The 23806-nt window shown below is 40.4% G+C and overlaps 2 protein-coding genes across 2 annotated transcripts in view; both read left to right on the top strand.

The window, feature by feature from the left end:
- LOC124268795 (xanthine dehydrogenase-like) overlaps positions 1-14091 on the top strand; it is a 72613-nt gene extending 58522 nt beyond the window's left edge. Inside the window, exons 32-35 of the mRNA XM_046703818.1 lie at positions 12956-13079; positions 13300-13396; positions 13669-13776; positions 14018-14091. Of these exons, the coding sequence (XP_046559774.1) occupies positions 12956-13079; positions 13300-13396; positions 13669-13776; positions 14018-14091 (403 nt within the window). The remainder of the gene's footprint in view (positions 1-12955; positions 13080-13299; positions 13397-13668; positions 13777-14017) is intronic.
- Positions 14092-22661: 8570 nt separating this feature from the next.
- The window catches only part of LOC124268796 (indole-3-acetaldehyde oxidase-like), a 43233-nt gene continuing 42088 nt past the window's right edge, over positions 22662-23806 (top strand). Inside the window, exon 1 of the mRNA XM_046703819.1 lies at positions 22662-22886. Coding sequence (XP_046559775.1) covers positions 22834-22886 — 53 coding nt within the window. The 5' untranslated portion in view covers positions 22662-22833. The remainder of the gene's footprint in view (positions 22887-23806) is intronic.

The following is a 23806-nucleotide window of genomic DNA, read 5'->3' on the forward strand; positions in this document are numbered from 1 at the left end:
TGGTTGGTTGGCTGGTTGGTTGGTTTGTTGTTTAACGCCGCACTCAACAATACTCCAGCTATATGGCGGCGGTCTGTAAATAATCGAGTCTGGACCAGACAACCCAGTGGTCAACGACATGAGCATCGATCAAACGGCACCGTACTTTATGTATTTTCAGTTGACAAGCTATCAGCAGACACAGCAGCCAGCATGGTGAAGGTTACCTACAAGAACGTCCAGCCTCCCATCATTACAGTGGAAGATGCTATTCAGAAGAAATCCATATTTCCAAATGTTGCCAAGGAGATAAAAGTTGGTGATGCTGCAGGTAACTAATTATTTTGTAGTTGTGAGAATATACCTAGTTATGAATAAAGTTTATATTTAAAGTGCCCACTAGTATTGGTTCACTGGTTTAAGGATGCGAGTCACTTAAATATTTCGGTTAACTATGACTTTTGCTTATATCTTCTGTACACAGCGCCACTGAGCAACCTGGATGGATGGAAGCCATAGAAATATTTTACAGATTAAGAAGAAAATGCAGCAGAGAGGGTTCGGATGACCCTGGCTGGTAAGGCTCATCGTCAGCTCAGGGCCCTCGCCCCTCTACACGCAGCCTAGACAGCGAATGGGACTTCTCCCAGGAAACGCTGCCCAGTCGAACTCACCAAGAACTTTCCGGAGAATATGAAGGCTCCCCGACACTGCAGCCCTCTGCATTACCCAGAGTGTGAGAAGGGCTGTGCTCCCGGTGGAGAACCCGGGCACCTCCTGATATTACTATTGATACAAACAATATATTGTCTTTGCAGCTGCAATTGCCGGATCGGACAAAACGATTACTGGCACCGTCAAGATAAAACATCAGGCCCACTTTCAACTGGAAGCGCAGGTCAGTCATATATGTAGAATTCACATTAGCACGAATATCACTTCGAAATGATTGCATATGTGTTGTTGTTTGTTTGTTGTTAAACGCCACACTCAGCAATATTCGAGCTATATGGCGGCGGTATGTATATAATCGAGTCTGGACCAGACAATCCAGTGATCAACATCACGAGGAACGAACCACGATGGATAGGATGACATGCGTGAACCAAGTACATGTATACATATTACTCTTTTTTACGTCAAACATACCCTTGCATTGCTGGTATAGACTATACATAGTACACTGTGTTACATACACCATACCCTTGCATGGTACAAGATGTAAAACTACTTATCTTACCTCACACATAAATGTCGCTTTCTGATTGGCCGAGCGCTCTTCTATTATTATGTCATCCTAGATCTGTGTGTGCTACCCAGACGAGGATGGGGTGGGGTCCACCTTCAGTGTTCCACGCAGTGGTCCGACAGTGTACAGGAGGCCGTAGCCAGACTCCTCAATATCAAGGAAAGCAGGTAACTAGTTATGCTTCTTGTTGGTGTTCTTTGCGGTGATAAATAAACCAGTAATACAAAGATAGTCTGTACGTGCTGGAGTCTTGATTAAACAACCAGTGACTATAATCAACACCGGACCCAATGTCCAGTAGCCTACAGTCAACCAGGGCGCCGTTCCACAAAGCTTAGAGAGGGACGATCACCTCAGCCCAAAGATCCATTTCTGGAACGGGGTTCCTGTTAGTTCTGTGTCATTGCACCCTGTCTTTCTGACCATAAGAGTTGGTTCGAGCCATAAGCTTGGTTGGTTGGTTGGTTGTTGTTTAACGCTGCACTCGGCAATATTCCAGCTATATGGTGGCGGTCTGTAAATACTTCAGTCTGGACCAGACAATCCAGAGATCAACAGCATGGGCGGGTCCTCAGATTAACGATCACCTCAGCGTTACGATCCTCGTAACGGGGTTCCAGTTGATTCAACTGTCTCTCGAACATAAGAATTGGCACTAACATAGGCATACATGTAGGCAGAAAGTTGGGATCGAATACTTCTCCTTGGCACTTGGCAGTTTAATTGCTAAAAACTCTTAGACATACTTTTAAACGTCTTTTACAAAGGGTGTTACCCGTGTCCAAACATCTTGAGAAAGTGTGGACGTCAATAAAACCCGAATGCTTGCTTATTTGTTCAACTGTAAATGCGCTTTAAGCATTCTGATGTTCCGATTTGTCTCATTGTATTTCAAAGTGTAAGTGTCAAGGTCAAACGTATTGGAGGAGCCTTTGGAGGGAGGATAACTCGTGCCAACATACCAGCTTGTGCCGCAGCTCTCGCCACACATGTGATGAGAAGGTGGGTTGAATTCACGACTAAGTGAATTACCAGTGAAGGTTGCTTTTCTAGTATCTAAGTTAATATGTATATTAGTATATTTGCGTACGTGTGTGCGAGTGTGCAACTGAGATGTAATAATAATAATATAATAATATTATATTTCTGTAGCGCCTAACTTCCATCCATAGAGGTTGCTCAGTGGCGCTGTGTGCAGAAGATATAAGAAAAGTCATTCAGTGAGATTAGAATAGCTAGTCAAAGGCTTGCTTTAAGGGGTGTGTCTTAAAAGAGTCTTAAAATGAGGTTCGTCAGAAAGTTCTTGTAGGAAGAGGTTCCTTCTACTATAGAGGAGCTGAGCAGAGAATGCTCTATCACCCATTGATGTAACACGCGAATTGAATAAATGAATGAGTTTGTGGGTTAATAGTTAATGACTGAGACAAAAGATTCAGTCGTGTCCTTCACTTTTAATGACTTTGTTGAACACAGTTGTGACTGCATTTTTCAGACCTGTCCGGCTGGCGATGAACTTCCACACCACCATGAAGACTGTAGGGAAACGTTATCCCTACCTGGCGAATTACACAGTAAGGGACAAACTAACGTTACATTCTCTTACATTTGTGCATTTCTCTGAACCCGTGAAGATGCGTTTAAGAATTGGTCTTCAGCAACCCATGCTTGTCGTAAGAGCCAACTGACGGGATCGGGCGGTCAGACTCCCTGACTTGGTTGACACACGTCATCGTATCTCAATTGCGTATATCGATGCTCATGCTGTTGATCACTGGATTGAGTGGTCCAGACTCGATTATTTACATACCGCCGCCACGGGTGGACTGATCTGTGATACCCCGTTTGGCAAGACATGTTAACGTGTACACGTGTAAAACGTTTATGAACATTGTGTTATCGATAATATAGTACATTAACTTTGATGACAGAAAAGATTTTAATTTTCTGACACAAAATACAAATTTCGGATTTTATTCGCTGCTGATGTTAACGATGCTGTTTTGTTAATAATCCATTCAAAACATGACGCCACTCACCGGTGATGTGAAAAGCATTCATTTCTTTCAGACATATTTACCCAAAGTTACGTCTCCGATATTTATCGATTATCGATCAATATTTAGTGAACGATTATCGATCTTTATGATATGTATCGATAGCCAGCCCTACTTGCAGCAATGTCTTATCTCAATTTGCAATGTTTACAGCAATGTTTCTCTATAACAGATCGGGGTCAACAATGATGGGAAACTAAATGGGATCCAGCTGACGGCCAATGTTGACTGTGGAATATCACCCAATGACTGTTACCTTTCAGGAAATCCCCCATTTGTTGACAATGGTGATACATAAGCGTCTTAATCCTTTTAAGAAATAATGTCACTCAATTGTGAAATGTCAGTGGTAGAAGAAAACATACACGTTAATGTTTTACGATAATTCTATATTTTGGAACTTTATGGTCTCTGTTGGTCACTCGATGTATTTTTGTACCTTAATAGTACGAGGAAAGTTTAATGATGAACACTTTTTGGAATATCTCAGTAGTAATTGTTACTGTGCTCAACATCTGGTCTCCGCCACATTTACGGTAAATCATTTCTGAAGTTGTTGAAAGGCATTAAGAAATTGGACGAACATTGATTCATGACACTTTTTGTGGATAACAACTTCTTTTTTATTCTTTAAACGACATTTCAGAGCTCGATTTTGCTCCTTCATCAGTAGCTCTGAAACGTCGTAAAAAGAATAAAAGGGACGTTGTTATTCATAAAATATATCCAACTCATTTCAGGTGAATGCAACTATGTACTTCGTATTGTCACACATGTATCCAATCTTTTCAGCCTACTACTGTCCAGCATGGGACTACAAGCCAGTTGCCCTGAAGACAAATCTCCCTGCCAACACATACTGCAGAGGGCCAGGTAATCCAATTAGGAATACAAGAATCTGATCGATTCGCGCTAGAGCTGGCTATCGATATAAATCATAGAGATTGATAATCGATAAATATCGGGAAAGTAACTCTGAGCTGAAATGCTAAAAGCGTCTGAAAGAAAGGAATATAATTCTCATCACTGGTGAGTTGTGGCATGTTTATGCATGGATTATTAACTAACTAAATGAATATATTTCGAAAGCAGCCCATGAATAAGGAACTAATTATAAGCTTGTATATTGTATTAGTAAATTTAAAAATTCTTTTATCAACAGAAGTTAATATACGATATTTTCGATAACATATTTTATATCGATAATTATTAATCATCTTTTCCATAAACGATATTTCCGATTATCGATCTTATTCGAGTTATGGGACATTATTAGGAATGCTTGAGACAAACGTAACACATGTTTAGGCTCTTATTACTACGGCAGTGATCTTGAAAGGCCACAGCATTCATCATTTGGGTACACTGTTTTAAATGTTAAGACGGGAGTTTTGAAAGACTCACATCGTGCGGCATTGCTTCAGCAATCTTTCTCAAGACTTTACAATGAAAATCTTCATGTATTCTAAATATACTAGCGTCATGGATGTTGTAATTCTGTCGACCATTCTTATAATAACCACTATATGTAAGCTTTGAATCCTTGCCAATCGTACAATCTGTCCACATTAATTGCAATCCATGTGCCTCGTAAACAGAAACGACGAAACCCTGTCACGTTCATAGGAAATATCTAAAAGCAGAGTCGATTGTACAGTTCTGATTATATCACGAGTGTGTGTTTCTTTGACGTCACATTCAGCAGTACAGCTAACATGTCATATTGTCTCCCAGCATCCTGTCCAACCATCTTCATCATGGAGACGATGATGGATCACGCCGCCAAAGAATTGAACATGGATCCGCTGGTGTTCAGGAAACTCAACCTGTTCAACAAAGGCCAGGTGAGCTAGTGCCAAACATTTCATCCCAACCGGCTCGCAGACCTGGTCGACATGTCATCGCACCTTAATTGCGTAGGTCGATACTCCTGCTGTCGATCACTGAATTGTCTGGCCCAGGCTCGATTATTTACAGATCACCTCCATGCTGCAGGGCTATTGCTGGGTGAACAAACAACAAACAAATTATCCCACCAACTGAACATGCACTTGCATTGCTACAACGGCTCGAACAATAAATCGGCATGGTCTTAGCGAAATGTTTGGGAAAATATATTTTCAATTGAAACTGTTCAAAGTACATGAAGAATTTGTATTTTTCCTCAGACAACTTTCAACGGAATAGTTCTGAAGTACTGCAACATCAAGGATATTGTGGCTCAACTGGAGACGTCAGCCAATGTCACGGCTAGAAAACAGCAAATTGCAGCATTCAACCAGGTTCAAGCAGTTATCTTATTTGTCTCTAAAGGGTCTTTGATGATTAGAATCGTAAATGTTCCAGAACCTTCTCAAGATGTTATTACGTTCTTGTGTAAATACATTCTGTTAATGTTAAGAAACGCAAAGCTTACCCCGGAAATCAGTAAAAAAGAAGTTAATTATGTACACTCCCAAAATCTCCCGTGTTAACTCATCCAGAAACTCTCTCATCACAAATATTCTCGAACGATCAAGCCGTCCCATTTTTGTAAACAACTAAGGGAGGTAACTCTAAGTCATTGTTTTCTGTTGCAATCTAGCTACTTCAGCTCCGGCTCCATTAAGAACATTTCAATCGTTGCTGCCGCTGACAATCACTATCAAGACAATTATAATAATCACCACGATACATAACAGTTGCATATATTTTATCTAAAGGATAACGGTACTCTTGACATTGGTTGTATTGTTGTGACATTGGATTAATTGTACAAGGTTAAAATGATATTCACAATGGCTATGTGGCGTATTGTTCTGATAAATTTAACATCCATCTCAGAAAATAACACCGAACAGCAACAGAAATATTCACCTGAAAACATAGAATGTTTCTGTAAATGATACATGCACATTATCTTTAATCAGGTCGAAACCCTTTTTGACTGGTTGTGCAGAAAGTAATGCTGGGTTATATTATGAGCAGTCGTCCCCCACAAACTGTGTAACTTCACTCTTTGGGAAGAATATTAATCCAAATGGTGATATGATATATTTGGCTTTAAAATGTATCTCATATTTCATATTGAGTTCATGGGCAGATTAGATCTCTAGAATCCTTTGACTGGCAGCATTAACACAACAAGACTTATCCCAGATCTGTAACCAAACAGTTCTTATTCATTCTTTTCAAACATATTTATAAAAGCTGTTCACAAATCTGACCTGAAAGCATTATGTGGTATAAATAACGGTTTCGCTTTAGATATGAGAAAAAACTGCATCCTTGAGGCTGTAACTGTAAGTGTTCCAGAAAGTGAAATTCTTTTCTGTAACTCAAAATGTATTCGCAGGCCAACAGATGGAAGAAGAGGGGCATTGCGGTGATGCCCATCCGATGGAACCTGGACTACGTTCAGTCCATCTTCAACGTCTACATGACCATCTACCACGGGGACGGATCCGTGGCCATCGCCATCGGTGGTGTGGAAGTCGGACAGGGAATAAACATTAAGGTTGTTCAGTTTTGGAAACACAGTATATCATATGGGCATTCCCATTAGGCTGCCAATGTTTTAATAGTATTAATATCAGCATTTAAGTCATAATAGAGATATAATGATGAACACAAAAACCCACAGTGATACCTTCTGTGTGTTCATGGTCAGAATACATAGGACATCAGTATCACTTGCCACCTGAATACGGATGTCGTCTGGTTAGGCTCTTCGACTTGCATGTGACTTACTCGAATATTATAGCTAAAATACATGGAATTATCATGAAACGGCCCTCCAAATATCAGAAATTTGCGCGCCGCTGCAAATGATATTGGACCGCTCAACCTTAACGACGGGCCAATATGAGTTCTGTTGTCAAGTGACGTCAAAGTGGGTTCGTGGGCTTACTGTTCATTCGACATTAATTGGCTTTCGACTGGCAGATATTCTGGGTCAAACAAGTCAAAGCAACCCGAATTCCCGCTTTAAATAGCGGTAATATTGGCTTTCTTGTTGGTTCTAACCTTAACAATTGCACTATTAAGGCTGTTGATGGACCAAAACCGAACACTGACATAGTCTGACATGTTGCAGGCTATGGTCTTGTCAAAGGCCAAGGTCGAATATCGTCACTTTCTGTTGTGACGTCACTTGAATTGTTCGATGACGTAATTGCATTCGGACAGTCAACCCCGTCAGAAGTTGATTTGGGTAAACTTACAGTCAAATTGTTTCCATTTTCTTTTCAACAAAAATTCCATGTATTTTAGCAATAATAACGGCAATGCTATTTTTGAGGGCATTATCATTTGCAGAAGCCGTTGGTCTTTTTCAACTGCCCTCCTTCGTCGGGCAGTTAATAGAAAACCTCGGGCTTCTGCAAATGATAATGCCCTCAAAAATAGCATTACCCTTATAATACTTTGATTGTATGGATTATTTTTTACCATATGGATGCGTTGATTGCAGATGATGCAAGTATGCGCCTATGAGCTGGGTATCTCTATTGACACGATCAAGGTGAAACCAACGACCACCTTGGCCGACTCCAACTCCTTCTTTACCGGTGGCTGCCTCACATCGGATGTGAACGCATTGGTAAGCTGTACCAGAGTTGAATACGTCTCTATTTAGAAGCATCGAACCAAGATGATTGTCTCATCATCTGGAATACACATACCGAGTTTGCAGCGGTCACTAACTATTCTCTTTGCTGTGGTATCTGAAACTGTAGCAAGCGGCTTGCTCTTACTCCTTACAAGAACACACCCGTGAAGATCCGGGTTAGAATTGGTCTTCAGGAACCCATGCTTGTCGAAGGAGGCGACTAACGGGATCAAGTGGTCATGCTCGCTGACTTGGTTGACAAATGTTATCGTATCCCAGTTGCTTAGATCGATGCTCATGCTGTTGATGGATTATTTGGTCCATCTTGGATTATTTATTGACCACCGCTTATAGCTAGGATATTGCTAAGTGTGGCGTAAAATTAAACTCACTCATTTACGTACCTGTGTTACGATCTGCATCGTTCAAGGTTCCCAATGTGACTATAAAATATACTAGAGCAATGACTTTCTATATTGCAAACAATTACAATTCAGAATGTGGTTCAGAAGTGTGGCATTAAACAACAAACAAAATGGAGAACGTGACACAAACCTAGACGGATGTGTACACATTGTCATGTACCTCGGGGCGGTGGGGTAGCCTAATGGTTAAAGCTATGGCTTGTCACGCCGAAAACCCGGGTTCGAATCCCCACATGGGCACAATGTGTGAAGCCCATTTCTGGTGTCCCCTGCCGTGATGTTGCTGGAATATTGCTAAAAGCGGCGTAAAACCAAATTCAGTCAGTCAGTCAGTCATGTACCTCAATCTAGACGTCATAAAAGTACATTCACTGTTTGATAACCTTCTGATCGCTGTTACAAATTGAGATCATAGAATTCATTAGGTACTGTGTCAAACGTGCAAATGTCTTGTTAAAGGGAGTCGTGCAGTGCTGTCAACAACTGAAGACCCGGATGGCCCCGGTCAAGGCCAAGATGTCGAACCCCACCTGGCAACAGCTGGTAGCTACGTGTTACGCCCAAGGAGTGGACTTGTCAGCCAGATGCGCGTAAGTATGCCTCACATACAAAGATAATGCTAGTTAAAAAACAAATTGAACAACTTTAACTGATGACGTCGTTTTAATAGTGACGCTCCGAGTGTGATGTTGATACTGTCGTCGTGATGACACAGATTGAGATAGAAATGCGCAGAATGAGATGTTGGTACTATAGAAACAAACAGAACAACAAGATGGTGCCGACTGGAGACACAAACCAAGATGCTTCATATAAGGTGTCGTTAACCAGGGTGGTGTAACTAGTCTTTATATCGAAGATGAATAATATATTGTAAATACATAAGGATGACGGGGGTTGTTGGGTGACTGTGCCCTGTGTAATGCTTCTTAAAGGCACAATTTCTCTCATTTTCGACAATATTGTGGCCTCTATTATATACTAAGTCAAAAAATATACTGAGTCAAAAAAGAAACTTCACAAAATGTAATTTGAAAAATAATGAATAATTTTTCTCTGATGATACATCTATGTATCCGAAATGGGATCCCTATCTTTCGACTCTAGAAAACGTTAGCAAAACCCACTCAAACCCATCCATTCGTCGTGCAAATGATGTTAGTGCCAAATCAGGTTTTGCACGTGCAGTCGATCACGTGATCTTCGCATCAAAGTTTTCTTCATATGCACGTGTTTGCATTGGCCTCAAGAATTGAAAAAACACTTTTAAACCACAGTTCTAAGGGTACTTGAAATGCCACGATTGTCAAATGTGCAACGTGAACGTGCCGTTGGCATGTTGCAAGCGGGAAGATCAGTTATTGACGTCGCAAGAGCAATAGGATGCAACCGTCGTACTGTGTATGACTTGCGAGGTCGTCTACAACCAACTGGCACCACTTCTGATCGCCCAAGGTCGGGTCGTCCACGTGTGACGTCACGAGCAGAAGAAATCAAATCGTCCTACGTCACCTACGTGACAGATTTCTGCCGGCTACACGAACCAGGGCTGAGATGTTTAGAGGTCGACTGTCCTCACAGACCATTCGAAATCGGTTGCGGGCTGCCAATCTCCATTCTCGACGTCCATATCGTGGGCCAATACTGACGCCGTTCCATCAACGTCAACGTCTGCTGTGGGCCAAACGTCACCTCCGATGGACCCAGAGAGACTGGAATCGAGTCGTCTTTAGCGATGAATCTAGGTTTACCCTCAGATTCGCGGACGGCAGGCACAGAGTCTGGAGACGACGTCGTGAACGGTATGCCTAATGTTGTGTACAGGAAGTCGACAGATTCGGGGGCGGAAGTTGCATGGTGTGGGGTGCTTTCTGTGGGAACAACCGTTCCCGACTTCTGGTCATCCGTGGAAACCTCACAGCTGCTGCTTACCGCGACCAGGTGCTCACCCCTGAACTCGTTCCTTTCACGGCGGCTCATGGCCCAGGTCTACAGTTCCAGCTAATAATGCTCGGCCGCATACCGCGATGTTGACACGAAATTTCCTTCAAAACGCTGGAATCAACGTCATGGACTGGCCATCGAGGTCCCCTGACCTTAATCCAATAGATCACGTTTGGGATGCACTTGGGAGAAGGCTTTGTGGTCTTAGGAACCAACCTCAGAATTTGCAGGAACTTGGCGCTGCCTTGCAAGAGCAATGGCGCAGAATCCCCAACCACGTGTTCACAAGCATCAGGCAGTCGATGAGGAGACGGTGTTTGGCAGTGGTGAATGCGCGGGCGGCCATACACGATATTGAACTGAGAAATTTCGCATTTTTATTCTTGTGACTTGACATTCTGTATATACCCATGTTTTGGAACGGCGGTGTAGCCTAATGGAACTGATTATGGCACTGTCAGTGTATCGAGTACATCACACAGATCTCAGCAATGAAATAATAATAATTTAACCATCTTACCATCTCTTGTTCTTTTATAGTGCCCTGAAGAAAGAATGTGAAGTTTCTTTTTTGACTCAGTATATATTGTGATATGTGCACTCACCTTAGCTTCCTATTGATGCAATAAAAGACTTATTATCCCTTACGACTTGCCTGAAATCGATAATTGAAGTTTCGAGGCGAACAGCTCCAAACAGAGAACACTTGCCATATAAGGAATGTAAACAATTGCTCCGTACATCGAAAACTGTCGCACGCGGTCTTTGCCGAACTGGTTTCAATCCCAAGCTGTGTGTAGAATATAAAGAGCCCTCCAAAGGACATAACTGTATGGGGTTCGCTAGAAAACAATGTTCGGCCGGTAGAGGGGGCTTCATCAAATTCATTCGAACTTATCAATTTAATAGTGTAATCTAAATAAGTAATTATTTTGATAGATTATATGGTAGCTTCCCTGAGGGCTGATAGTTAGTATTATACAGAGAAACGGACTATTGAGTGCGGTGTCAAATAGTGCCTTTAAGAATCCTTCAGGAGGAAGCAGCCTCTATTTGAGCAATAAGTGCTCCATGAGCTGTTCAACTGTCGGAAATCGAATCCAGGTGTTGCAAGGCCATGAAGTTGACACAATCAATGCCATATTCGTCAGCATGATATCCTCTCATTTCAAGAAGTCGCGGGGTGGACGCTTTACATTGATGTCGTCATTTTCAGAACATATCCAACAGGGGACTTCAGTGACTACAACATTTACGGTGCCACGTGTACTGAAGTTGAGGTGGACATCTTGACAGGGGAGAACCAGATCAACAGAGTGGACCTACTGTATGACTGTGGAGAGAGGTAAGACCAACAGAGTGGACCTACTGTATGACTGCGGAGAGAGGTAAGACCAACAGAGTAGACCAACTGTATGACTGTGGAGAGAGGTAATCCAACAGAGCGGACCTACTGTATGACTGTGGAGAGAGGTAAGACAAACGGAGTGGACCTACTGTATGACTGTGGAAAGAGGTAAGATCAACAGAGTCGACCTACTGTACGACTGTGGTGAGAGGTAAGACCAACAGAGTGGACCTACTGTATGATTGTGGAGAGAGGTAAGACCAACAGAGTGAACCTACTGTATGACTGTGGAGAGAGGTAAGACCAACAGAGTGGACCTACTGTATGACTGTGGAGAAAGGTAAGACCAACAGAGTGGACCTACTGTATGACTGTGTAGAGAGGTAAGACAAACGGAGTGGACCTACTGTATGACTGTGGAGAGGGGTAAGATCAACAGAGTAGACCTATTGTATGACTGTGGGGAGGGGTAAGACCAACAGAGTGGACCTACTGTATGACTGTGGAGAGAGGTAAGACCAACAGAGTGAACCTACTGTATGACTGTGAGAGAGAGGTAAGACCAACAGAGTAGACCTACTGTATGACTGTGGAGAAAGGTAAGACCAACAGAGTGGACCTACTGTATGACTGTGGAGAGAGGTAAGACCAACAGAGTGGACCTACTGTATGACTGTGTAGAGAGGTAAGACCAACAGAGTGGACCTACTGTATGACTGTGGAGAGAGGTAAGACCAACAGAGTGGACCTACTGTATGACTGTGGAGAGAGGTAAGACCAACAGAGTGGACCTACTGTATGACTGTGGGGATAAGTAAGACCAACAGAGTGGACCTACTGTACGACTGTGGAGAGAGGTAAGACCAACAGAGTGGACCTACTGTATGACTGTGGAGAGAGGTAATACCAACAGAGTAGACCTACTGTATGACTGTGGAGAGAGGTAAGACCAACAGAGTAGACCTACTGTATGACTGTGGGAAGAGGTAAGACCAACAGAGTGGACCTACTGCATGACTGTGGAGAGAAGTAAGACCAACAGAGTGGACCTACTGTATGACTGTGGAGAGAGGTAAGACCAACAGAGTGGACAAACTGCATGACTGTGGAGAGAGGTAAGACCAACAGAGTGGACCTACTGTATGACTGTGGAGAGAGGTAAGACCAACAGAGTGGACAAACTGCATGACTGTGGAGAGAGGTAAGACCAACAGAGTGGACCTACTGTATGACTGTGGAGAGAGGTAAGACCAACAGAGTGGACCTACTGTATGACCGTGGTTGAAGTTTTGTTAAGTATTTCATTCACACGACTTCCCCAGTACGTTTATCTAACATGTTTATATGTTCTGTCCTTGGTTGATTCAGCATGAACCCAGACGTTGACGTGGGGCAACTTGAAGGTGGTTTTGTGATGGGATTGGGCTACTGGTTTACAGAAGAGATGATCTTCGACCCTTCAACTGGCACCGCCCTGACAGACGGAACATGGGTAAGTTTAATACCACATGGGTATCGGGTACATTATTATGGATTAAGGAACAAGCCAGTAGGTAGGACATCGGTTGTCACGAAATCTATTGCAAGGCAGAGGACAGTATACATCTATGTGTGATAGTGGCTGAAACAAACAAGAAATAAGGTGAAATGGGGCTCTACGATGTAGATCCATTTTGTCAAAACCCCTGCAAAAAACTATTCTGTCTGTACAGGAATACAAACCTCCAATGCCCAAAGACATTCCGATCGACTTCCGTATCCAGTTCCTCAAGAATGCACCCAACCCACGCGGGGTCCTGAGATCCAAAGGTAATGAAATCTCTCAGCATATGAAAATACACCCTGTGTTAACACTGCATAGTAATATAAACAATTTTACTTTTTCAGTTTCACAAAACAAAACGTTGTTCTTGAACACTGCTTGAGGTTACACGCCAGCATTTTTCTCTGAGTATCTCAAAGAAATCAATTTTTGGGATATGTTATGGATAGAATTTCTCTGTTATCTCATAGATGACAATTCTCAGATTAAGTCGTGGATAGATTTCTTCTGAGTGTATTATGTAATGTTTGTGTTTCAGCTTCTGGCGAACCACCCGTCTGTATGTCAGCATCAGCGTTGTTTGCTGTTAAACACGCCATCGAGGCTGCCAGGAAGGAAATCACACAGGACTCATACTTCCGACTCGGTATATACAAAGAAAAACTTATTCATTTTAGGCAATTTCAATTTTATAGATAATTAGATGACTTGTGCGTGCTTGCGTGCGTGCGTGTGAGCGTGTGTATGTGTGTAGAAATAGGCAATCTTCCCTTACAGAAACAATAACTCTTCAAGAAGCTTTCCTACAAAGTTATTGAGAATAGTAGAGGAATCCATGACCTAAATGATGAAGTGAATATACGTTGATACATTTACATGTATTGTAGACGGTCCAGCAACAGTGGAAAACATACAGACAGCCTGTCAACTCGACACCTCCCAGTTGGTGTATGGGACCTAGGTCAACCGAGCCCACGTCTTCATGGTTGTGTAGCGCAGATCAGCATTGGAGATTAAAAAAATATGAAGCCTTGAAATGTCACTTGGAGCAAACAATTATTATTTGCTACAATGTTTAGGTGAATGGCATTGTATGTATATGTTAACGTTAGACAATGAACGATGCATTCAATGATACTGATCAAGCCAAATGAAACAGCTTTTTCATTAACACATTGTAACCAAAAACTAAATAGCACGTGATTGCAAAACTAGACATAATAAGACAAAATAAAACCATTTTTCTGTCCGGAGATGTTCAGAATCCCATATTGTACATCCATGTCAGCATTACATTCGATGAAAGCAATGTTGGACAACAGTGCAATTAACATTAAATATTATTATATGAATTATTGAACACTTTCCCCTACACACTTTGTTGCCAACAGTGTTTTGCCTATATACACCAGAAGCAATGATATGTATTTTACTATCATTTTCTGGCTGTTGTCAAAGATAGCTTTGAATTAACTAATTCTAAAATAATCTTGATATATATTGTTTTTTACTTATACTGATTGGCAAATGAAATATGTATTTCGTGGCTTAATTATTTTCATGACAATGCAAGTTCGTTTGTTATGACTATGTAGTGACGCCACTGCGAGGTATGTAATCAGTGCAGGTATATATTTTGTATATCATAATCCTTGTTTATACTTGTACCTGGAAACCTGCAACATAGGGCAATGCAGTTCAATTTGGTTGAGTGTGGATTTTAATTTATCAATGTGGTTACAACATGAACTTGAACATGAATGTTCAAATCACTGATATCTTTATGAAACCTTCACAGAGTAAATCATTCTGGGCATGTTTAAACATGAACTTGATCATGAATGCACAACTCACTGATTTATTTATAAAACCTTCACAGGGAATGTGTAAAACATAAACTTGATCATGAATGCACAACTCACTGATTTATTTATAAAACCTTCACAGGGAATGTGTAAACCATGAACTTGATCATGAATGCACAACTCACTGATTTATTTATAAAACCTTCACAGGGAATGTGTAAAACATGAACTTTATCATGAATGCACAACTCACTGATATCTTTATAAAACCTTCACAGGGAATGTGTAAACCATGAACTTGATCATGAATGCACAACTCACTGATTTCTTTATAAAACCTTCACAGGGAATGTGTAAAACATGAACTTGATCATGAATGCACAACTCACTGATTTCTTTATAAAACCTTCACAGGGAATGTGTAAACCATGAACTTGATCATGAATGCACAACTCACTGATTTCTTTATAAAACCTTCACAGGGAATGTGTAAAACATGAACTTGATCATGAATGCACAACTCACTGATTTCTTTATAAAACCTTCACAGGGAATGTGTAAAACATGAACTTGATCATGAATGCACAACTCACTGATTTCTTTATAAAACCTTCACAGGGAATGTGTAAACCATGAACTTGATCATGAATGCACAACTCACTGATTTCTTTATAAAACCTTCACAGGGAATGTGTAAAACATGAACTTTATCATGAATGCACAACTCACTGATATCTTTATAAAACCTTCACAGGGAATGTGTAAAACTTCAACTTGATCATGAATGCACAACTCACTGATTTCTTTATAAAACCTTCACAGGGAATGTGTAAACCATGAACTTGATCATGAATGCACAACTCACTGATATCTTTATGGAAGTAAACCTTCGCAGAGTGTATCATTGTAATTACACATGGTTGTCACACATTCTTACTTACCGAAATAAATTCCTCCATGTAATGTTATGGCGTCTTGTGTCTTACTCTTTCGTGTTTACTTAACGTCTTAGACTAATCCTTTCTCTACCCGTGAAGATCCGGATTACAATTGATCTTCAGCAACCCATGGACCGCCTCCGTGGTGTAGTGGTTAGAGAGTCCGCCCGGCGAGCGGAAGGTCGCCGGTTCGATCCCCGACCGCGTCATACCAAAAGACGTTAAAATATGGTACTTGTTGGTCCCTGCCTGGCGCTCGGCATTAATGGGTACAACAAGGACTGGTCGGCTCGGAGTCAGTATAATGTGTCTGAGTGGGGTATTCATGCTTCACTGCGGCATGGTATCTCAGTGGGCTAGCACTATAAAACCAGCTTAAGTCTGGGCTAGTACAAGCAGCCACACATACACACGCATGCACGTCGTCATATGAGCGAAATATTCTCCAGCACGACGTTAAACCCAATTTCACCTCACCTCAGCAACCCATGCTTGTTCTATGAGTCGACAAACGGGATCGGGTGGTCAGGTTCGCGGACTCTGTTGATGCATGCCATCTCATCCCAATTGCTAAGATCGATGTTCATTATGTCAGTCACTGGATTGTCTTGTCCAGAATTGATTATATAGCCTACAGTCAGATAGATGGATCATCACGGGGTGTACACACGTCTCTGAGATAAAGAGAGGCTATACATTGGAGCACTGGTTCTCTCAGTTATATAAGGTGTAGAGTTGCGTCCCTTGATCGTACCAGAATCCGATAGGCATTGTTCCGAATCCCAGAAACGCACTTATCGTGATTCATGGAATACCTGTATTCATAGGTCGATAAACGTCAAGGGTCGGCTCATATTAGTCATTCCTCCAACATAAAACTGACAAGCTGAGATTTAACTTAATCAATGTCTAACATGCCGTGAACCAAAAATAAACTGCCGGACAACAGGCATCCTCGATAATCTCCAGGGTATACGTTACGATAACTCTCCACTATACCCTGGATTCATCCATGGCTTGGGGCGATGGTTTTATTACCTCCCTTGGCTGGCTCCGCATTCTCACAGTAGCCAATCAACTAAGCTGCCGTTACAACCAAGCTTGCCAGTGTCAACAAAAGATAGCGGTCGCGGTCGCAGTCGCGAAGGTTTGTTCGCAGTGCCACTCAGATTTTTGGGAAATAATAAAGACAAATTCAGCCAAGCCAAAGGGAGTAATAAAATCCTCGCCCCAAGCCATGGATGCATCCAGGGTATAGTGGAGTGATCGTAACGTATACCCTGGTGATTATCGAGGATGGACAACAGGAGAAGTACAGACGGAATATTGGATTTGACCAAACAAATAAATACGTTATCAAAGCAGACGTTATCAGTCGCCGAAACACTGCAAAGTTCATGTCACCAAAATACAACCCCGATATCTTTAACACCATCGAATATCCATTCTAGCTTGTTTCATGTTTAGCCATCATCAAACACGGGTGTCTACTTTCTGTTGAACGTCAGTTTATATCACTACAGCATACATACAGCAGTGAGTGACAGTCAATCGTTATCAGTGTATCTGTATCCGATAAGATAATTGTCTGCTCGCCATTCTAGGAGTTGGTGAGTCAATAACTAAACACACGACTTTTTACACAACATTGAGCTTGATAACAGTAGTAATTTACATCGAAGCGGCACAAGATACCGTCCAGGAGCGAATACTTCGTTACAGAGTCCATATTACAGATAGATCACATAAATGTAGCAGAATATAAATATTGTGTATTTTAGTGAGTGAGTGAGTGAGTTATAATTGAACGTCACATCGGCAATATTGCAGCCATATCGTGACGAAAACATATTTGGCATTAAAATGGAATATATGAATATTATAAAAACCTGTCGACGAAGGACAGTAAAACAACTAGAATATCATAATTAGAATTAAAACTAGCGTGGAAGGTAAAACTAATAGCACGATATGGACAATACAATATAAAAACAGGCTATAGATCGCCAACAACTGAAGGTAGATCACCATACTAGGAACCATGGGGACTTACATTACTTTTGCTACCTGCATGGAGCCTTGCTGGATTTACACCATCCCTTCAGCCGCTGGCGATTTTAGGATAATTTAGCCGAAATTTAAAGAACAAAAATACTACGTTTAAAAACTTGGTACGTGAAAATTTTACTTTGAAAGTTTTGGGACTTACGTATATTGTGTATTTTAAACTTCAGTATATAATTTAGTTAAGTAATATATCAACCCTTTAAAGTAACGCACGCACTCCACTAATCCCTACGTAAAGTAGTAATGTAAGTAGTTATGTAGTTTATGTACGCATGGGTTTCTATTCTTCCTCAGTCTCCTGGTCTAGCCACGGCTTGGACAGTGATTGAATTTCTATTGTTTCTAGAGCATGTGACGAGATCTGGAATTTTATGTACTCTTTCTCTTTCCTGATCACTGCAATTTCAACTCCGTCTGATTTATCTATCACAGCCCTGCACTTTGGGGGGTAAGGTACTTTAGATGTCTTTCATACATGCATTTATATTTATCATACGGAGGTTAGGATACAGTGTATAAGTATAGTTAGTTTATCATCTTAATTCGACATCTGTAATATATTACATGTTGTAATATTATCTACATAATGATATTAGGAGTTCCTTCCGTTCCCCAACCCTAAACCTAACTCTAAACCTAACCTAAACCTAACCCTAAACCTAACCCCAACTTAAATTTTGGACTTTTAGTCATTTTGTGAGTTCTCTAGTAATTGTTGTGTCAAGTTTTGTTAATAATTTTAGTATATTTGGGATGGGGAGACGGGAGGAACTCTGAACGCCTGATAGTATGTAAATATGTTTAATGCTTGATATCATGGTACACTGTTTTGTATTATGATTATTACTAGTAATAGATCCTGCAACTAGTTAATATGTTTTACTTAGTATTTAGTATTATTTGGTAATTACACTAAGTCGTGTATGAGTTAGGGCGGTGGGGTAGCCTAGTGGTTAAAACGTTAGCCCGTCACGCCGAAGTCTCGGGTTCGATTCCCCACATGGGTACAATGTGTGAAGCCCATTTATGGTGTCCCCCGCCGTGATATTGCTGGAATATTGCTAAAAGCGGCGTAAAACTAAACTCACTTACTCCTGTATGTGTTTTGTGGATTATTATGCACATATGACATGTTTGGTTAATGTGGACTGTAGGGCATATATTAGGTACATATTATGGATGGTATGAGCTAGAATGTGTGTGTGTGTGTGCGCGCGCGCGTGTGTGTGTGCATGTGTGTAATATACATTGTATTTAATTGTGTTATCATATTATTATATATTAAGTGCTCTCGTTTGCCACTGTGGCTTATCACTGTGGAGTACATGCGTCCCTGAGACGAGCTTAGTATAGTATTTATACATATGTAGGAGTATGTAATTATGTATGCATTAGCAAGTGTATCTTAATCTGTACCTTAATCTAACCCGGTTTACTTTCACAATGAACAGTCAATTTGGCGCTTGCTTACTCTGTTGTTTTCCCTCAGCCTCTATTGTCTTGCAGGGGCGGTGGGATAGCCTAGTGGTTAAAGCGTTGGCTCGTCACGCCGAAGACCCGGGTTCAAATCCCTACATGGGTACAATGTGTGAAGCCCATTTCTGGTGTCCCCCCGCCGTGATGTTGCTGGAATATTGCTAAAAGCTGCGTAAAACCAAACTCAGTCAGTCAGTCAGTCTATTGTCTTGCTGCAGGCCCATCTTATTCAAATAGAAGCGACAAAACCCTTTCCACAGTCATAAGAAATCTATGCCAAAAGCAGAGTCGATTATACAATTATGACTACCGGTATACTAGCAGATATTTGTTTCAGCAGTATTACAGCTGTATGATGTGTTTGTAAACAAATCGGGTCTGAACCAGACGATCGAGTGATTGTCACCATGCGATACGATGACAGAGCATGTGTTTATGAGTCGCTATGAAATAGTGCTGATACCAGGTGTTCGCGAAAAGGTGAGCGTATCTTGTCCCACTGAGTCTAGTCATTTTGTTCACCTGAAATAATTCAGGGGAAAGTTTGGTATAAGTCAAACCAGGGAACTGCATCGGACACTATTTTTGTCATCAAATTTGGAAAGTTTATTACAGGTATTCATAAATAGCATCTCTACGGGGATGTTATCTGACTGAATGTGTAGGTAAAGATAATGTGTACACGTCTTGGAGACATCAACCTCTATAAACTAATGCACAATACATGTTTGAATGAGGGAATGGATGTATGTTGGCTAGGACGAGTGATTAGAATAGATATTTCATCTGCATTAGAATGGTAATATACTGGTACAAAACGTTACACAGTGTTGATTTTGCCTATGTTTATGTTCAGGTGTGATAAACCTAATTCAGTGCCATACACTCGGTGGGGGTCTTTGACATGTTATTGTAAATGATAATGTTATGCACTCAAATTGTGCGTGAAGGTTGTCTTTCTACTTTCGAATCGATCATGTCAGGAGGCACTTTCACTTATATATGTGTGTAAAATGAGGGGTTTTTTAAATAGTAGTTGTATTCAATATATAGGATTTCTTAAACTTTAATGTGGAGTTCCAGACTGGGTGATGACAAATATTATCAAAGACCGTCCATTCAGATGGGCCCAGTGCCAACTCCACGGGGCAAAACAAACACGTATGTGAGTGGAGTGGTAACGTCACGCCGAAGTTCTTGGTTTCATTTTCCATAAGGTAATTGTGTGAAGATTTGAGGTGACATGGGGCTTAACGTCGTACTTGAGAATATTTCGCTCATATGACGACGTGCATGCGTGTGTATGTGCGGCTGCTTGTACTAGCCCAGACTGAAGCTGGTTTTATAGAGCTAGCCACTGAGATACCATGCCGCAGCGAAGCATGAATACCCCACTCAGACACATTATACTGACTCCGAGCCGACCAGTCCTTGTTGTACCCATTAATGCCGAGCGCTAGGCAGGGACCAACAAGTACCATATTTTAACGTCTTTTGGTATGACGCGGTCGGGGATCGAACCCGCGTCCTTCCGCTCTCCAATTATGTGAAGACTTTTTTTATTTATTTTTTGCTTGCTGTAATTTTACAATCTTTATTTCCACAGTGCAATATATGTAGAATACATTCACAATATACATATACTCAATATACTTTCACAAATCGCCATCATGCAATAAATAGATATCTTTGAATATGTTTTCATACTTTATCTCTGTGTATCCAATAGTGGTAATCATGGTAACAATGATTGAATACACTTACAATATGTTTTCTGACCTAGTATTCCCAGTAAGTAGATTGTGGAAGGATGACCAGAAGGTAAAGAACTCGCTGTTATGGCATGTGGAGTAAGCATTATATTTTGTAATGTCATGGTATTTTGATATCTCCCCTACTACATGCTTGAACACTTGGAACATGTTTTTTTAATTTTTGTGTATATATAACCAGTTTCACAACAAGAGATATTGCATTTACATAATTGTTATTTTTCCCTTTAAATCCAAGTAAAATGTTTTCTGGTATAAAGCCGATGTTGCCTTCAGCTACAGTCATTAGCCATCTGGTCAAACTCTCCGAAATCTTTTTAACATGACAACAGTTACAGAATAGATGGACAATTGTTTCTAATTCTTTTGAGCAGAATGTACATAGAGAAGTGTCTTTTAGACTGATGTTATTTAGGAAAATGTTTGAAGGTATCATATCGTATAATATCTTCATCTGTAACCATTTCAAATTAGTACATTTTGTACATCGGTTTGGCATCATTATTATAAGTTTCGTAGCATTACGTTATCACAATGTGTTTCAAAGACTCTTTCCCACTTTTTATGGGCATATGTTTGGGGTTTTTTTTTAGTAATTAGGGTCAAGTAAAGAAAGATAAAAAGTTTTCGAGCCTTTAACCCTTGAATGTTAGCATTGGGGACAATGGTAGTCTTTTTGGGAAGAATGATTTATCTTCTCTTAAAGAGGCAATTATGGAAGATTTGATACTATGATATCTTAAGATATTTGTTTTGACTTGATATATTTCTTGTAGTTCTTCATAAGTATAGAATTCCCCTGTAGGAGGATTCATTAGATCATAAATAAAGTGTATACCTGCATTGTACCAATTGTTTATAAAAAATGTCTCGTTACCTCTGTAAAACACATAATTAAACCAAATACATTGGTTTAACATATCGTTTGAGTTTAGTGTCTTATATTGCTTTTTGTAAATATGATCCCCATGCAGAGATTACATCTCTCCAAAAGGATTTCTTATGTAAGGATTTATATGTTTTCCATATAATCAGGATCACCTGACCAAAGTCTTCTGCAGTTAGGTATAAAACTTTCAACTAATGCTTTCTATTTGCAGCTACTGGAATATAATCTCTTTATCCATGATATTTTATGTGCATAAAATTGTATTCTTAATTAGTGGGACAGATTCCTCCATATTCTGGTCGCATAGCAAATACATCTCTTTTTAATTTTATCAGGTTTGTGTTTACATACAAATTTGAAGCAGGCTTGTTGACTTTATTTATTATCTCATCTGGGGGTGATGGAATCCATTGTGTGAAGATCAATGATAACAATAGGACCACTTCTATTCAAGGACATGCTCTCATCGCATACAACACAATGGACATTATTACCCCTGATAACACTAGTTACGTGCGAGGCGCTAAAAGGTTGATAGTCATATGACGCTAGACAGTTAATGTTCAACAGTCAAATGGGTACACATTTGCTGCTGGAGTGAGCATCAAAGCACTTATGACTAACGACACATATACTTAGGCCTACTTGCAGTGAAGTTAACGTCATCACATGGGTGTCATGGGACCATGGTTGTGTAATATTACACAGACGTAAATATTACATATCAGTGCATAAACGTCAGTTGACGGAGCAGACATGTCGGTAGAGACGGTGGGGAACTTTGTGGAGTGCCCGCTGTGCAGGGCGAGGTAACAGGTTTTTTCATTATTATTATTATCATTATTATAGTAACATTCGTATAGCGCCAATATCCAGCTCAGCTGCTCAAAGGCGCTTTGATTTTCCCTCGATCATAGGATGTCAAACTTTATCAATCTCAACTCCATTGGTAGTATAAAACCCTTGCAGTCACTAGGCGCACCTAGTTAATGTGGCATTCCCATCCTTACGAGGTACCCATTCATAGCTGGGTGGACTGGGATACATAGTCACTGTACTTTGTCCAAGTGTTACTGAATGTTGCTGTACCCGCAACTAAACAAAGCCAGTATTGATAATGTATTTATTTGAGTAAAAGTATGAACTGATAATCCCATGAGTTCATTAACTCAAAGCAAGTTAAACAATCATATGACTCGTGACTTTTAATCCCATAATCCTTTTGGAACTTAATATTTAATAATATGTTCATTTCTCATATTTTGATAAGATACAATTGCTTACAGCATCACACTGAAAGGAATAATTAACCTGAAAGTGAAATAGTTTTTATAAATAACTAGAGAACAGAATGTTTATATTACTGAAGATGAAAGTGAAATAGTATTTATGAAATACTGTATAAACAAACTAAATAACTGGAAAACAGGATGCTTTATTACAATTGTAGATCATTGAAGTACAGGATGTTTTATAATAGTTATTTTTCCGATGACTTTTTTCCATGACTTTTTCCCCATGACTTTTTTCCATGACTTTTTTTCCCATGACTTTTTTCCATGACTTTTCACACATACTTTAACATCCTTGGTATATATTTCAACCCCAATTTGGAGGATTTATGGGTAATCAATCCTAGAAAAGACTGAAAACAATTAATAGAATTCTTACTAGTTGGAAAAAGAGAAAACTAACCTTACATGGGAAAATTACAGTCTTGAAAACATTG

This window comes from Haliotis rubra, unplaced genomic scaffold (genome assembly GCF_003918875.1).
Source record: "Haliotis rubra isolate DU_JTF1 unplaced genomic scaffold, ASM391887v1 Scf14, whole genome shotgun sequence".
In the NCBI taxonomy this organism is placed as follows: Eukaryota; Metazoa; Mollusca; class Gastropoda; order Lepetellida; family Haliotidae; genus Haliotis; species Haliotis rubra.